We start from the raw sequence: 17609 nt of genomic DNA on the forward strand, positions 1-17609 counted from the left end.
CACCGTTTACCAGTTAGCTCCGTTAGCTGCATTAGCTCCTTTTAGCGCCGGTTAGCGTGCCTACAGTGGAACTGTAGCGGTCTGTTTATTAAAGGAAAAGAGCAGCGCTACAAACAACCAGCGTACCTGTGCACTGCGTATGTAAGATAAGATAAGAAGTCCTTTATTCGTCCCGCAGTGGGGAAATTTACAGTGTTACAGCAGCAAGACAGTAAGGATAAGGATAATAAATAATAAACATGCATTACCAAAAAGAAATAGAATCTATAAAGTACAATATATAAAGATATTAACACTGACTATAAAAATAGGTTTAAAAATAGAATGTACATTACAACCGGTCTGCAGAATATACACAGTATGCACATGGTATTTATAGTGTACGGAAACAAGGCTGAGCTATTAAATAAGGATAATAAATAAGGATAAGGATATTGCACTGATGAGAAAACTACAGTATAAAAAATTTGACAGTATGAAAAATGACAATATATTGCACTTCAAAAAAAAGTTTACATTATGAAAAAATATATACAGTATATTACACCAATGAGAATTAACAGTATATTGCACATGGAGAGAGGAGTGTGTGTGTGTGTGTGTGTGTGTGTGTGTGTGTGTGTGTGTGTGTGTGTGTGTGTGTGTGTGTGTGTGTGTGTGTGTGTGTGTGTGTGGGGTCTACTTAGAGCAGTACTTGTTGTACAGTCTAACAGCTGCAGGGAGGAACGACCTGCGATAACGCTCCTTCAGACATTTTGGATGTTTTAGTCTGTGACTGAAGGAGCTGCCCAGTGCTGCGATGGTGTTGGGCAGCTCCTTCAGTCACAGACTAAAACATCCGTGCCTCTGTTTTTAAAGTTTAACGTTACTTTAGAGACTCATTTTAACAATCAGGAGCAGAGGTGATTCTAGAGTCTGTAGGGGCCCTAGGCAAAAATTCCCAGGGGGCCCTTCCTTCCAACCAGTGTTCATCACCATTATGTTATGAATAATCTGACACCAAAGAAAAATGTATGAGTTCAAAATATTGTTTTTTTTCAAAATGAATGAAATAACATGGAAAAACCTTGTAATTAAAAAGTATGTGAAAATATAAATGTAAAGAACAATAAAATACTGTAAATAGCTTTTAAAAAACTATATAAACTTAGTAAAAAAAATACATTACACTGTAAAGAACCCACATTTTAAAACAATATAAATATATAGCACAATAAAACACTGTAAATAACTGAAAAAAAAACATATATAAACTGAGTAAAAAACATATGCATAACACTGTAAATAATCCTCTTCATTTTCCAACTTTCAGAACGATAACTTCACACAGGTTAAAGTGAGGTGGGGCCCCTTTAGGGAGGTTTCCTACTGAGATGTCATTGCAAATCGCCCATTGTTGTTTAAGGGGGACGGGGAGGTGGCTGCTCACTGCACATTTCAGTAAAAACAGCCCTCAGGCTCCAAGTGTCGGGGGGCCCCCTATCAGCTCGGGGCTCCAAGCACTTGCCTGCATTTGCCTGTTCACAAGCTGCGCCTCTGATCAGGAGTCACGTAAACATGACGTCACGCATTTCTTTTTCCGGTCAGTCGTCATGGAAACTTTAAAGTTTTAAAGTAATACTGATTTAAATGTTTGTACATTAGAGGAACATCACCGTACCTCTCTCCCAGTGTAACGGTGGAGGCTCATCGTCATCATTGTCCTCATCTCTCGGCCGGTGATACATCACTTTTCTCTGAGTGCTCGTCTCTAAATAACATAAAAACAAGCCAAATCAAAAATGTCACTATAATTTAAGAAGAGCTGACTTTTTTTTTTTAGAAGCGATATCTTGAGACGTGACGTGTGCTGCTTTGCAAACCGTTCACTCTCCCACACCAAAGTCCATAGAGAAAATCAGAGATTTAATTTATCACGAGGACACAGGAGCTGCTGCGTCTACTGCTGCCTCGTGTGGTCAGTCTGTGTCACTGCGGTGAATCTGAACGAAGGATTTCAAAGCCGAAGTCACTAAAAGAGACATTTGAACTTAGTGATGGAGGCAGCAGTGGATCAACAACTCCTGTGTGCTGTGATGTTAAAATCGCTGATTTTCTCGATGGGGTTTGGTGTGGGAGGGTGAGCTTCAGTTTCCTGTTGGAAATTTTAATTTCGGGATCTTTTTTTCCCAACCTGGTCGATGCAGAGGAGCTGCCTGTCTCCTCCTGGAAATCACATCGCCCTCTGTCCACCTGGCCTGGTCAGCAGCGGTCACATCGTCTCTGCAGTGTCCGTCTATAAAAAGAGTCCACATCGTTTTTAACGTAAAACATTATTCACTAAAAAAGAGGTCCAGGGTGCAACATTTAGACGTTTTTAACCAGCAGAAATTGACTAAACTACTAAAAAAGTATCTTTAAGTTCTTTAAATAAGGGTCTTGCTTTATGGAGGCCACCATTTTGTGTCTACAGCAGCCCAAAATGGACAAACCAGTCAATACTCTTTCTGGTACGCGAAGGCCACCGTAGTTCCCCGACATGCTTGCAATCTGTCTGAATCTTACCTTGGCATGTTCTGCACTGCAGCTCACTGGCCAACACCTCCGCGATGCCTCCGTCGGCCGATTCCTGCTTACAGCGATCGAGACCTCCCTCCTGGTGGAACGGGTCTGCAGGGTCTTTGTACTGGCCTCGTTTGTACCAAGGTTTTCCCGCATGTCTCGATGGGACAGAGTGAGGCTTCCTGGCTGCATTGTGCTTCCTCACGACCACCCGAACCGGCTGCTCGCCGCACCCTCTCCCGTACCTGCTCTCTTCGTCGGAGTCTCCGGCTTCATCTCGATACATCGTGGGGCTGTGGGCTTTGCTCCGCCCGGCGCCCTTTGCCACGTTTTTCCCGCAGCAGACGCACACGAACCTCTTAGAACCCGGCAGCCACGCGTCCCCCACTTCCTCTGCAGCCGGAGGGGACGCTCCGATGACCTCGGAGAGCCTGCGACCTGCATACACCGACTTCGGGAAGAGTTCTACGTCGTCCAGATCTGTGGAGATCATCTCGTCCCTGGAGGAGAGCTCGTCGAGAGACGGACTGAGGACGCTCATCCGCTCGTGCGAGGTCTGCATGGAGAGGCAGTTGTAGAGGTAAGGGGCTGCAGGCGAGGAGAAGTGACCACCTCCTGCAGCTCCGGGCGTCAAAACGCTCTCGAAAGGCAGCTTTAGGATCTGGAAGCTCGGATCAGGTTTGGCGCCGTCCAAGGAAGACGCCTGATGTTCCACCTTCGAGGCACTGTCGGAGCTTTTAGCTTCTTTGATGACAGAAGAAGACTTCAGGAGCTCCTCGGCGTCACATTTGCGAGCACTTGCGCCGGTCACTACGATGTCTGTCTGGACACGTGTGACCTCGTCGAAGTGTTCGTCGCGTGCGATCTGCTGAAGCCTGTGATGCTCCTCGTGAACAGAGGAGCTATCGAGAGGCAACTCCTCTTCCAAAGCTCCGGACCAGCATCCATAAGGACTCAGGGTGTCCAAGCTCCTGCGGCTGGACTCGCCGTCGTACACCGCGGTGGTGGAGTCGCTCAGCGTCACAGCCGGACACTCCAGATCGTCCGGCACCGACGGCAAGACGTGACCTTGCTCCTCACTTTTCTTCTCCTCTCCTGGAGAGAACATGCCTGAAGATTGAGAGGCCACTCCAGAGTCCAGCTCTCTCTCCGGGCCCTGCCTGAGATCGCCGGTTCGGATTTTGTCCAGACACTCGATGAGCTTGGTGATGGCGTCGCTGGGGTCGGTCTGAGCCTCCGAAGAGGCCATTTCTCGACGCCCTTGCTGCGGGAGATGCTGTTGTTGTTGTTGTTGCTGCTGCTGCTGCTGCTGGTGGTGCTGGTTCCAGGCCGGAGCGTGAAACCGGGGCTCAAACATCCGCCTGTAATCGGACGGATATATGGGAGCAGGTGGGAAAACATAGCCGGGATACTGCATGTACTGGTACGGGTACATGCAGGGACGACTGAAGTTAAAACCTGGAGAAACAAAGACGTGCAAGAAGTTAGGTAATCAATACTGAATGAGTACTTTAAAGAGATGGTTCGTAGTACGGTTTTTGTATTGCTGGTTCCATGAGGTTCTGACAAACTTTGTGACTTTGTGTTTTCTTTGAATTTCCTTTCTCTATGGGCTTTGGTTTGGAAGCTTCAAACTTCAGTTTCTACTCAGAAAAACATGTCAAACATCTTCTCAAGATATCGTAGACTTAATCTGGCATAGATTTTAAAGAAGACTAAATCAGTTTTTCCTCGTTGTCCCCACTAGCCGCCATGTTTCCATGTCTCTGTACCTCATAGACAGAGGCGCAGCTTGTGAGCAGGCAGGGCAGGCAACTGCTTGGGGCCTGAGCCGATAGGGGGCCCCTGACACTCGGAGCCTGAGTGCTGTTTTTACTGAAATGTGCAGTGACCAGCAGCCTCCCCGTCCCCCTTAAACAACAATGGGCTATTTGCAATGACATCTCAGTAGGAAACCTCCCTAAAGGGGCCCCACCTCACTTTAACCTGTGTGAAGTTATCGTTCCGCAAGTATCTTTTTTACTCGGTTGCTATATGTTTTTTTCAGTTATTTACGGTATTTTATTGTTCTATATATTTATATTGCTTTATAATGTGGGTTCTTTACAGTGTAATGTATTTTTTTACTAAGTTTATATAGTTTTTTAAAGCTATTTACAGTATTTTATTGTTCTTTACATTTATATTTTCACATACTTTTTAATTACAAGGTTTTCCCATGTTATTTCATTCATTTTGAAAAAATATATATATTTTGAACTCATGCATTTTTCTTTGGTGTCAGATTATTTATAACATAATGGTGATGAGCACTGGTTGGAAGGAAGGGCCCCCTGGGAATTTTTGCTTAGGGCCCCCACAGACTCTAGAACAGCCCCTGCTCATAGAGCCACATTTCAACAAGCCTGAACTGTCCCTTTAAAACACTTAGATACCTCCGGGTAAACCATATTGATTGTACGGGTTGTTCATCTGCCATTGCTGGTACAGGTAATAAGGTTGAGACGGAGGCTGGACGTAGAAGAAAGGTCTTGGATGTTGACTTCTCTGTTGTCCACTCCCGTACGCGTGAGGCTGCTGGCTTCCATCTGGATAAATGACAACACAAAATATATCAAAGTGTAATTCTGTAAAAGTTAATTTCACACTTAAATGAATAAACTTGAATTGTACTTTACCGTCCATGTTCACGTTCTTGCTCAACCTGTCAGAATAAAACGTCGTGGAGGACTCTGACAAAAACAACAGCAATGATAAACATTCCCCAGCTCCTGGAAAAATAATAAAGTCAAGCTTTTCTTGCTCTTGTGTTTAACTCAGTGAGTTTTCCTCTCAAACAAAGTGAAGTGAAGGAAAGCTCCTCTCTCTCAGCTCCACATGACTCCAGACTGACAAAGACACAGATTCTCCTCTAATTAGTCCAACAGGAAACACCTGCTGCTCACACTGAGCCTGGACCAGATGAAGCTTCTGCAGCACAAACTGCTCCAAGGGTTTAAATAAAACAACAACAAATTAAATATGGAGTTATAATATCATATATAGTAATAGCATTCTTTTTTCTTAAGGTAGAAATTTTACTATTTTGGAGGAATTTTGTTTATTTTTTATTTAAATAATTTTCTGATTTATTTCATGTGCAATTTCTTTATTTATTTTTTTATTCCATAATAAATAATCAATCAACTACAATAACAAAAACTTTATTGGGGTTTATACTGAGCACGTTTTTGCTAAATAAATGTTTTTACATTTTATATTTCAAATAAATACCTGAAAGTGATACAAAAAAATCTAATAATCAAATAAAAGCCAAAATTCTGAGGGGAAAAAAAAGGTCGTAAAATGACGTATTTCTGACTGGCAGAACTACGTCATGTTTTCCGGTTGCAGTCCTGTTGTGCGCGCGTCTGTCCGACAGAGGTCGCTGTCGGGCTTCTTAGTGTGTGCGCATGCGTGTTTTCCTAATTTGGCCTCTGGTCTTTCAGGCGCTTATGATGCGCTGAAAGGTTGTCCGCTGCTCGGCGCTTCTCCTCAACCGTTTAATGTCTAATTTCGGCTTCGGGCGCTTACTTGGCAACTTTTGTGCGGACAGGAAAAGCCTCGTCGACGGTTGAGCGTGTGAACAGTGACCGCGGTGGAGTCTGGATGTTCGCAGGTAGCCAGCTTCCGTTTATGTAGCTCTTTTTAAGCTAAAGTGGTGCTAGTTAGCAGCATGACCGCTCTGTAATGTTGGTACCTGTGCTGTTTTTGTGTCTCTTATTTTGCCCCGTTTTAGATAAATTTAACACATAAATTGATGGTGTCCGATGCTCGAGTGTGTGACGACTTGCTGGCGGAGATGCTAGCGCGTTAGCCGACACCGTCACTGTGCAGTGGAGGGAAGCTAAAGACTGCTAACTCGCTGCAGCGACATAACATGACACCGACGCAAACTGATCACACATATTGATCAAAAAACAACATTAGAAGTCACATATGTGATGGAATTATTTGATTTAAAGCTACAGAGAACGGTAAACGTCTGTTTAAGTAAACCCAAGCGTGCCTGTTTTTTTAGTCTGGGTTTGTTTTGGACATGGTGGCTAACGGTGACGTGCTAACTGTAGCTAGCTAGCGTCAGACTAGTTCTGAGAATTGTATGCGTTTATCTCCATTATAACCTCATATTTAACATATTCGTGTGTGTGTAAAACGTTTTTAATGTTATTCGTGTGTATGTAGCATGAAGTTAACGCGTTATAATGGTCCAACATTGGTTTTAACATTTCTCCACAGTCTGTACATTATGTTAACATCGCACCCATTACTATTCTTAAACAAAACAATGACTCATACAGTGTCCCCTTATGTATTTTAAACATGATAATGGGTGACTAATGTCGTTGGTAGGTATGAGTGAGAGTCTGGGTGTGTTACCAGCAAATCTGATTCATCGCTGTGTGGTGATGGTTGAAAAATGCATCCCTGCAAACCACCTGTAATTTAAATGTTAACGTGAGAGGTTGATTTAACACTTAATGTTATTTAATTTAGTATGTATTGGGATTTTTTTGTGACCTGATGCCACATGTGGTAGCTGCAGTGCTTCAGTATTGTTCTGCATCAGGTCTGTACTCTGTGTTCTGCTGCTGCTTAAAGCCGGTGAAAGCTCACTGTGTCATGGTTTCCTGCCAAGAAGCACAAAGATGTTTGGGGTGTGAGCAGAGGCGCTCGATTCTTACAGCTAAAACACCTTTGTTTGCCAGCTATTTTCTCAATTAATCGCGTACTTGTTGTAGGGCTGTAATGATTAATCGATTATTTGACCATTAAGAAGCCAAGTTTAGGATTTTTCAGCTCTTAAATGTGAATATTTTCTGTTTTATAACTGAAATAATCATTAGCTGCAGCCCTAAAATGTTGACCAGTGTTTCCCCAAATTTCAAAATAATTCTGTTCTCAAGTATTTTGTCTACGTTATAACAGCACTGTAAAGTTGGACTAATTCATAATGCATGCAATCGGTAAATATTGCATTTTTATTAATAGTAAAGCTAAACCAATACAATACAGATCAGTCCAGTTTAGAGCAAAGTTGGAGGAAACCATCCAAAAAAGGCTGAAATATTGTTTCACAATGTACAGACTAAAAATGTAAATACAAGCAGAGAAAAAATTTTCACTGAGTCATGTTGTGGTTTCTCTCGTCTTTATGGAAGTAGATTATTTGTGACACAGTCATGCTTTTAAAATGGCTGATTATGACCAAAGAGGAATAAACAGTGTAATAGTTTAAAATGGTGGTTCTCAACACTCACAGATGAGTCATGGGGGATTTTTTTGTGGATCTACAAACAATTTAGCAAAGAATTAGGTAAAATATTAAATTAGATCAGTTTGAGTGTTCTGTTTATTAACTTGAACAATTACTCAAACTTTTTCAGCTTTTTAAATGTGAATCTTTTCTGGTTTCTTTGCTCCAAATAACAAAAAAACACATTAAAACTGACATTTGACAACATTATTTAGTGTTGTGGAAACAAAAAGTGATGCAGCCCTAATTTTAATGCTGTTTGAATGGGGGTGTAACACTAAAGGTGAACCCTTTTCTTTTGCTCCTGTCTATTCTATTCTTTCTGTCCTGCTAATTTCTTTGTTTTTTATGCTGTGTTTCAGACGAGCACTGATGTAGCGGTGTTGTGACAGTTCCTCTCTACCTCCGGTCCCCAGTGCCTCACTGCATGACCTCAGACAACACATGTACCTACGAGGGTGAAAACCTCCCCTTCTTCTCAACTCCTGACGGTCACACTCGGTTTCCACGGTCCCCAGAAACCTTCTCATCTCATCTTTCAGCTCATCTCCAGAACAAGGAGCTGCGGAGAGTGTTTCCCCCCCCCCACACACACAGGAGTTAAACACCTCCACTTGAGCCAGTGGAGGTGTTGAGGAGCTGCTGCCTCAGGTTTACCCTCCCGTATCTGTAAAAGTATAGATATAGATAGATATCTTCTTTTTTTCTCCTGGTTGGCTTGTGTCCGGTTCTGCCGGCCCGTGTGACTGTTCAAAACTGGGGCGCGATTCATGGGATGCAACCATGTCGGATCTCAGTGAGCGCAGGCCGGTCAACACGGACTACGCTGTCTCCCTGCTGGAGCAGCTCAAGTTCTTTTACGAACAGAAATTACTGACTGATGTTGTGCTGCTGGTGGAAGAAACCGAGTTCCCGTGTCACAAGATGGTCCTGGCCACATGTAGCTCCTATTTCAGGTAAGTGCGCCACAGCATTATCACCCCCCAATTGTTGTTTTATCTTTTTTAACGAGCTGATTGTGACCACGCCGTCTCCTTCAGTTTCAATAAATAATGCAGCGTTTGCAGGTTTTTTGTGCTTAAAGACGACAGTTATTCCCTGTCACAGTGTGGGTGTTTGTTGAGGTGTAGGTACATTGTCATCGTGCGACGCAGTTATTATGTATGGAAGCGCTCTCCCTCCTACTGTTACAATGAATAATGCACGGCACTGTAGAGCAAGTGTCACCCACACTATACGTCGAGGACGGAAAATAAGGAGGTGATGTTTCCTTTAGAGTGATTGTTCAGGATTATGATGTAACGACACATCACAGTCAACCTAATACCGACTTTTAATCTTTAAGTTGGACAGCGTTTTTACTTTTTACTCTCCCACACCAAACTCCATAAAGAAAATCAGCGATTTTAGGCCACGCCGACACAGCAGCTGCTGGTTTACTGCTGCCCTGTGTGGTCACTTTGTGCCACTGTGGTCAATCTGAACAAATGAATTTAAAGGCAGAAATGACAAAAAAAAAAGACATTAGAAGTTCGTGATGGAGGAAGCAGTGGATCAACAACTCCTATGTGCTGTGATGTAAAAATGCTGATTTTTCTCAATGGACTTTGGTGCAGGCGGTAAGCGGGTGACACAAACTTGACTTTCCTGTTGAAAAAAGCTGTCCAACGACAAGATCGAGTTTTGCACGTTTTCAAAACGTTGTAGACGTAGTCGGTGTATATTTTAGGAGGTGAACCTTTTTATGAAGTGGTTAAAGAAGGCTTTTTCACAAGTGTGAACCGTCAGCGAAATGGCTCTCTGACATTCAGCTGGCGACTTGATTATCGTATAGTTGTAAATTAGGGCCGTTGATATTCCTCTACTGCTGAAGTTAACAGGCCTTTATGAAAGAAAAACATTCACTTAGTTGTTATTTAGTGATTTTTCTCATATTTTAATAGAAAAGCCGATGTTGGTTGCACGCTTTTGTCTGCCCAATGTGTTTTTCCGACTGTGTCTTAACATTATACAACCACACACACACACACAAGAGCTCTCCCTTTATAACAGGAGGCTCAATTTGCCATCTTTGATGTGGTTCCACATGGAACAGACGAAGTCGTCGCTAACCTGTAGCACCACAGACGTTTATCCCTCGAGGCCCCTGGGAGGCCTCATTTGTACTCGCAACATCGCATAATAAAGAGTGTGTGTGTGTGTGTGTGTGTGTGTGTGTGTGTGTCCTGCAGTAAATGTATAAAGAGCAGCAACAGCAGCCTCAGCTCTGGGAAGAGTCCATCTGTACATGACGGGGGCTCATGCCGCATTTCGGACACGTTATCTACCTCTCTGCCTGTCTCAGCCCCTCCTCCCTCGCTGCACACACACACATGCATTCCAAGAAAAGGGCCGGACGACTCGACGTCCCCACCGTTTCCCACGCGCTCGCTATCTGGTGCGAACATGCAAAGCATTTCCCCTGGAGGGTTCAGAGGTGTTGTTGTGTTTCCTCTAAACTACACCATCCCTCTTTTCCTGCCGCTCTGCTGCGTATCCTCCCTCCTCCTCCTCCTCCTCCTTCCTTCCTTCCCCACTCACACGCGTTGCTTCAGAGAAAGTGGGGGAGACGTTGGGACTCTGGAGGGAGGAAGTCTGGTCACGTAGGTCCTGGTGAGAGATGGAGAGGAAAAGGGGGGAAGAAAGACAGAGAGGAAAAGGGAGGAGGGGGGGAATGCAGGGCAGGGGTATGTATGCCTGCAGAGTTGCGTAATCCAGGCTGGCAGGTTTAGTCCCACTGTGATCAACACACACACACACACACTCCCCAAAGCCCCTGTTCAGCAGCAGAGAGCTGTAATTTAAACAATGTATCTTTCATTATCTTCCAGTTCCCATTATATTAATTAAAATTAACTGCACAAAGTCAAAATTTTAGCCAACGGCGACATTTTTCCTCAATGAATCTGCTAGTTTCTTACTCAATTAACCGTTTTATTCACAAACTGGCAGGGCTGCGACTAACAATTATTTCTATAATCTAATAATTTGTCCATTATTTCCCCCAATTAAGTTGTTTGGGTCATAAATGTTAAAAAAAAAAGTGTTTTTTATATGGAGCAAAGAAACCTGAAACCAGAGAATGGTTGACGATTAATTAGTGCTAATCTAGTAATTGTTGCAGCCCTACAAATACATAAAAAATGTAGTTTCAAATCTACTGTCTTCGTTTGAACTTGGACATACGGTTTACAATTAGAGTGAAAGGCTGAGTTTTCTAGACCATATTAACCCATTTAATCCTCAGTAAACTTTTTTTTCTAGTACAACTGGTTGTTTATAAAGACTCAGAGAACCAGCCTGAGACATGGACAACAACTAGAAACCAAAGTTTGTGTTGCTTTGTAAAACCACTCACTTTTCCACTCCAAACCCCATAGAGAAAATCAGCACACAGGAGTTGTTAATCCACTGCTGCATCGTCAGTCAGTTCAAGTATGTTATTTTGTCACTCTGCTGTTTTGAAATACTTAATTCGGATCTGCCACAGTGCCACAAAGTGACCACACGAGGCAGCAGTAGACCAGCAGCTCCTGTGTCCCCTGTGAGATAAAATCACTGATTTTCTCTATGGACTTTGGTGTGGGTGAGTGAGTGGTTTACCATCTCCAGTCTCCTGCTGGAAGCGTTTGTCTAACAGTGAGATAAAGATGTGAACATGTTTCTTAAGATGTCGTAGACTATTGTTGACACGTGTGTGTGTGTGTTTGGCTCCGGAGACGAATGCTAATCCACTACGTGTTTTTAAAATATGAGTAATTGATGGAGTGAAAAGGATGTTTGAAGAAGCTGTGAGTCACTCTGAGAACTGAAGTAGAACGGTCCACGTGGAAGTGTAGGCAGCGTACACACACACACACACACACACACACACTGAGAGTCAGTGCTGAGTCAGAGCCTCCAGTTAGAGCTCACCTGTCTCACAGTCGTCCTGCAGCCGGGTGTGAACGCGTGTTTGGTTGATTGACAGTGATGATCCTGTGATGTTTAGTCATCACATCTGCTCCAAATAACCCAAATAAATGAATATTATTATTAACACTTTTGTATCACTAATTCAGGCAATTATTGATATTTTAGAGATATAATCTTAGATTTTTATTTTTCCAGATTTTAAAGGCTGTAAATATACATGCAAAAACTAACTTCTTTTATTTTAAGCTTAATTATTTGTGTTATTATAATTATCACTTGATTTAACAGGGTTTTTTTTTCAAGGAAGTACTCATTATGTGACCAGCTTTGCGTCAATTAACTGTTGTTATTGTTGTTGTTTTTGTTCCTGCAGAGCGATGTTCATGAGCGGCCTCAGCGAGAGCAAGCAGACCCACGTCCACCTGAGGAACGTGGACGCGGCCACGCTGCAGATCATCATCACCTACGCCTACACGGGCAACCTGGCCATCAGCGACAGCACGGTGGAGCCGCTTTACGAGACGGCCTGCTTCCTACAGGTCACTGAACTCACCGTCAACTCACTTTTTATTCCGTTTGTAAAGCGCTCACTCTCCTACACCAAAGTCCAGAGAGATGATCAGTGATTTTAACTCGCAGGAACACGGGAGCTGCTGGTCTACTGCTGCCTCGTGTGGTCAGTTTGTGTCACTGGTGTTAATCTGAAGGATTTCAAACACTGAAGTGACAAGATGACACATTTGAATGGTTTTCTCTATGGGGTTTGGTGTGGGAGAGAGATGCAAAACTTCCAGATTGAAAATTCAGATTTAATGATGTGTCACTACTGCACTTAATACCCTATTCCTTTCAGTGTCTTTTGTACTTGATATATGGTCTCAAATGTCTTTCTTTGTGTCTGAATTATTGAAATGAAACCTTTTCTGTGTCTGTTGATTCAGAGAGAACAGAACGTACTGAACGAGTCCCTCTCTTTTGTCTTCGCTCTCTCTCTCTCGCTCTCAGGTGGAGGACGTCTTGCTGCAATGCAGAGACTATCTGGTGAAAAAGATAAATGCTGAGAACTGCGTCCGCATGCTGAGCATCGGCGACCTGTTCAGCTGCAGCGAGTTGAAGCAGAGCTCCAAGCGCATGGTGGAGCACAAGTTCCCCATGGTTTACCGACAGGAGGCCTTCCTGCAGCTCTCCCACGAGCTGCTCGTCGACGTCCTGAGCAGCGACAACCTCAACGTGGAGAAGGAGGAGACCGTGCGCGAGGCGGCCATGCTGTGGCTGGAGTACAACATGGAGTCGCGCTCGCAGCACCTGTCCTCCGTGCTGAGCCAGATCCGCATCGACGCGCTGTCGGAGGTGACGCAGCGTGCCTGGTTCCAGGGTCTGCCGCCCAATGACAAGTCGGTGGTGGTGCAGGGCCTCTACAAGTCCATGCCCAAGTTTTTCAAGCCGCGGTTAGGCATGACCAAGGAGGAGATGCTGATCTTCATGGAGGCGCTGTCCGAGACGCAGGTCGAAGGCTACGTCATGTGCGAGTCTGTGCCCACGGCGGTCGTTTGTTACAGCCCGCAGGCGGAGAAGGTGTACAAGCTCCGCAACCCGCCGGGCGACCTGCAGAAGGTGGGGACGCTCGTCACGCCCGACAACGACGTGTTCATCGCCGGCGGGCAGATCCCGCTCAAGAACTCCATCACCAATCACGGGAAGAGCGGGAAGTTACAGGCCATGTTCCGCTCGGTCGACAGCTTCTTCTGGTTCGACGCGCAGCAGAACACGTGGGTGCCCAAGACGCCCATGCTGTGCGCGCGAATCAAGCCCTCGCTGGTCTACTGCGACGGCTACATCTATGCAATCGGCGGCGATAACGTCGGCGGCGAGCTGAACAAGCGCACGGTGGAGCGCTACGACTGCGAGAAGGACGAGTGGAGCATGATGAGCCCGCTGCCCTTCGCCTGGAACTGGAGCACGTCCGTGGTGGCGCACGACTGCATCTACGTGATGACGCACGACCTGATGTACTGCTACTTCCCCCGCGCCGACACCTGGGTGGAGATGGCCATGCGCAAGACCAGCCGCTGCTTCGCCTCCGCCGCCGCCTTCGGCGACCTCATCTTCTACATCGGCGGCCTCCACGTGGTCAGCAACTCCGGCATCCGCCTGCCGACGAGCACCATCGACGGCTCGTCCGTCACCGTGGAGATCTACGACGTCAACAAGAACGAGTGGCGCCTGGCCGCCAACATCCCCGCCAAGCGCTACTCGGACCCGTGCGTGCGGGCGGTGGTGCTGCTCAACTCTCTGTGCATTTTCATGCGCGAGACGCACATGAACGAGCGCGCCAAGTACGCCATCTATCAGTACGACGTGGAGCTGGACCGCTGGTACCTGCGGCAGCCCGTGTCCGAGCGCGTGCTCTGGGACCTGGGGAAGGACTTCCGCTGCGCGGTGGGTAAGCTGTACCCGTCCTGTCTGGAGGAGTCTCCGTGGAAACCTCCCACGTACCTCTTCTCCCCCGACGGGGCGGAGGAGTTCGAAGTGGACGGCGAGCTGGTGACGTTCCCCCACGTATAGCTCTTAACCTCCCCTCCGTAGCCTCGCTGACTGAACGCAGAGGGACGAGCGTGACGCGGGGGGAGCGGACGACGAATTCTCAGACAAAAGGGTTTGACGTTTTTCTGCGTCGCAGCGGGATTTTCCTGACGGACGATGGCGGCGTTCATCAGACGCAGCTGCTGCTGCTGTCGAGTGATGGAGGAGCTCCAAAACAAGATTGGAGCAAAAAAAAAAGATGGCCCTTAAAGGGATAGTCCAGGTTTTTGTTTGTTGTTTTTTTGAAGTGTGGTGTATGGGGAGGAGGGGGGGGGGTCAATGACTTCACCAGGTTAAGTCCAACAATATTTCAATAACGGTAAGAGTTGGTAAACAGCTCACTCTCCTACACCAAAATCTATAGAGAAAATCAGTGATTTTAGCTCATGGAGACACAGGAGCTGCTGGTCCACTGCTGCCTCGTGTGGTCAGTTTGTGTCTCTGGTGTTTAAAATAATTTTTCCGGATTAACTGAAGTCTCATAATGACACATTTGATCTGACTGATGGAGGCAGCAGCGAGTCAACACTCCTGTGTGCTGTGACGTTAAAATCGTTGATTTTCTCTATGGAGTTTGGTGCAGGACGGTGAGGGAAAACTTAAAAGTAAATATATAAAGTATTAAAACCTATTGGAATCATGTAATAGACATATTAGACGAGGCGTTTCCTCGTACGACCGCACTTCAAGAAAAACCTGTATTATGCCTTTAAAAAAATACTAGTAATCTGAAAATGTCTGTTTTTTTGTTTCTGTTTTTTTTGTTTTCCTTCTGTCATTTGTGACATTTGTTAGATATTATTACATCATACTGTTTCTACAATGTGATAATCTAAATGTCAACTGATTTTTGATGATGATGATGATGCACTTAACTGCTAAACCTTCTCTGAATGACAATGGCAACTGTACCAAAACCCCCCCCCCCTCTCCACATGTAGGCTCCTCCTCTTCTCCTCCTCTCACCACTGATAAAGGGATACGCCGTAGAAAATCCTACCGTTTAGAGCGTCAAACACTGCGCACCGTTAAAGTTTGGCTCTGAAAAGTTCTCACGACTTTGTGGACGAGAAAAGCTTCACTGACGGGGAAAACGGTTGCAGAGAACTAAATATTACGTCTGTTGGTTAAGAATCTTTCAAATACTGGATTGAGTCGTGGTAGTAACTCTTACTTTGAGCAACAATCAGTGTGAAAAAAAGAGTGTAAAGTTCTCAAAAACCAAGATTTAAACCTTAACAGAGCTGAAACTAACGATTGTTTTCATCAACGATTAAACGCTTTGTCATGTTCTAGATAAATCCATTTGTTTGGTCCAAAAAATTTTTTTAAAAAAAATGTCTTTGAATGACTTTTATGGAGCAAAAGAAACGGAAAACATTCACATTTAAGAAGCTTATTTTTACAAAGAAAACAATCAAACCAATCAAATCCACCAGGAAATGTCGTTTTCCTGGTTGTAGACTAGAAACTCAAAAATATTTTGTAACTCAAAAGTGACGTTATTTTTTTAGTATCCCAATTGATTAACACGGACAAAAACCTTTAAAATTCAAAGCTTCAAACGTACGATTTGGATAAAATATAGTTCCAGATTTTCCCGTTGCTCGTTCTGTCGGATTACATGATTCATCGATAAATAATGACTAAAAAATAAAAACTTTAATAATTTCCTGTTCTGCAGATTATCTGCGTGTCTTTATAAATCGTTATATTCGCTTTCTTTTCGTCGTCTTCTGTTTCAAGCTTTGCATTTCAAAAGGTCCAGTGTGGTGACATCTAGTGGTTAGAGTGCAGACTGCAGACATCCTCTGTGGGCTGTGAAGGCCACTGTAGTTTCCTAATTTTGATAGCATAAAATGGCCGCCACCTTAAAGCAAGACCCCGCCCACTTTAAAAGCACGTAAAAAAAAATTTATTTTGAAGGCTACGAAAACCAAATGTTTTTTTTTTCATTTTAAAGCACTTAAACATACTTATGAGCCGTTTATTACATATTCTACTATAAACCCTGAGACCTTTACGAGAGCTAGATTTGACAAAATATCGTACTTTATTGACACTTAAATCTGGTAAATGTTTGTGTCCTTCCACCAAAAAGTCGATCAAAAAGCTTTTCAGAGCCGTCTTTAAATCCACGTAGACAAAAAAAAATTGCGATCTTTTTTTTCGCGGTGCTAGCGGAGGAGCAGCATCCAGAAGAGGGCGACTGCAGGTCCGGTCGTCGCCTCTCCTCCCTCGCGGCTCCGCCCTCCTTTGCCCCCTGACTCCGCCTCCTCAGCCTGTCCGTCACACAGGTCTTCCACACAGCCAGCATTTACGCCACCTCACTGTTCATCCATCGTCATGTGATCGTCATGTGATCATCACCCACACACACACACACTCGGTTCAAACGTTGGTTTCAGGCTCATGTATTTTTTATTATTATTATTGTTATTATTATTATTATTCCCAAGCTGCTGAATTATATATATAATAAAATATATATTTTTCATATGTTATAAAAAAGACAACTGTTCTAGTGTGGGGGAAAATAACCAGGTCTATTTTGTATTAGTGTCTTTTTTTATTATTATTTAATATCAGACATTACTGTAGTGTGATTGTGGGTAGAATTTTTCCATTTTTTCTTTTCATTTCTCTGAGTGAATATTGAGGATTCTTGCTGCTGATTGGTTGTGAGAGGAGAGGGCTGGCCCAGGGGCTGTTGCTACGGGAATCGTCCCGGCAACCACTAGCAGTAGTAGTAGTTATAGTAGTGGAGGGGGGGAGGGGGAAGGGGCTCCTCCCACCCTCGCTCTGACCTTAAAAACATGAGCACAGGTGCTTCATGACAAAAACCCTTAACTAGCATGTCTGGCTGCATCATATTCCTTTGGCACTGTATTTTGAATGAACGTTAATTTATTAAAAAAAACGTACCAAAAACATTCCTGACGCAGAGTCGATGTTTCATTTTTGCTATTATTCATGTTTCCATGCTAACTGTCCTCAACGTAGACATGACACGGCACTGTACGACATGACGTAGCACTGTACGACATGACGTAGCACTGTACCACGTGACATGACGGCACATTACGTGACGCGACACAGCTCTATGCTACATGACGCGACACAGCGCTATATTACGTGACACAACTCATGACAGCACATTACATGACGCTGCGCTTTACTAGACACGGCAGCACTACATGACATGACGCCGCACTATATTACGTGACACGACGAC

The 17609-nt window shown here is 44.4% G+C and overlaps 2 protein-coding genes across 2 annotated transcripts; one reads left to right on the forward strand and one right to left on the reverse strand.

Moving 5' to 3' along the window:
* Positions 1–1640: 1640 nt before the first annotated feature.
* On the reverse strand, positions 1641–5226 carry buc (bucky ball; the record flags this gene model as incomplete). The annotated part of the gene is made up of 5 exons (XM_083901481.1): positions 1641–1750; positions 2174–2275; positions 2545–3999; positions 4977–5129; positions 5220–5226. The coding sequence occupies 5 exons, from the start codon at positions 5224–5226 to the stop codon at positions 1641–1643; spliced, it is 1827 nt and encodes a 608-aa protein (XP_083757607.1).
* Positions 5227–6063: 837 nt separating this feature from the next.
* On the forward strand, positions 6064–14591 carry kbtbd2 (kelch repeat and BTB (POZ) domain containing 2). Its single transcript, XM_083901738.1, has 4 exons — positions 6064–6199; positions 8200–8793; positions 12165–12330; positions 12797–14591. The coding sequence occupies exons 2-4, from the start codon at positions 8621–8623 to the stop codon at positions 14354–14356; spliced, it is 1899 nt and encodes a 632-aa protein (XP_083757864.1). The 5' UTR covers positions 6064–6199; positions 8200–8620; the 3' UTR covers positions 14357–14591.
* Positions 14592–17609: the final 3018 nt, after the last annotated feature.

This window comes from Microchirus variegatus, assembly GCF_963457635.1.
Source record: "Microchirus variegatus genome assembly, chromosome: 15".
In the NCBI taxonomy this organism is placed as follows: domain Eukaryota; kingdom Metazoa; phylum Chordata; class Actinopteri; order Pleuronectiformes; family Soleidae; genus Microchirus; species Microchirus variegatus.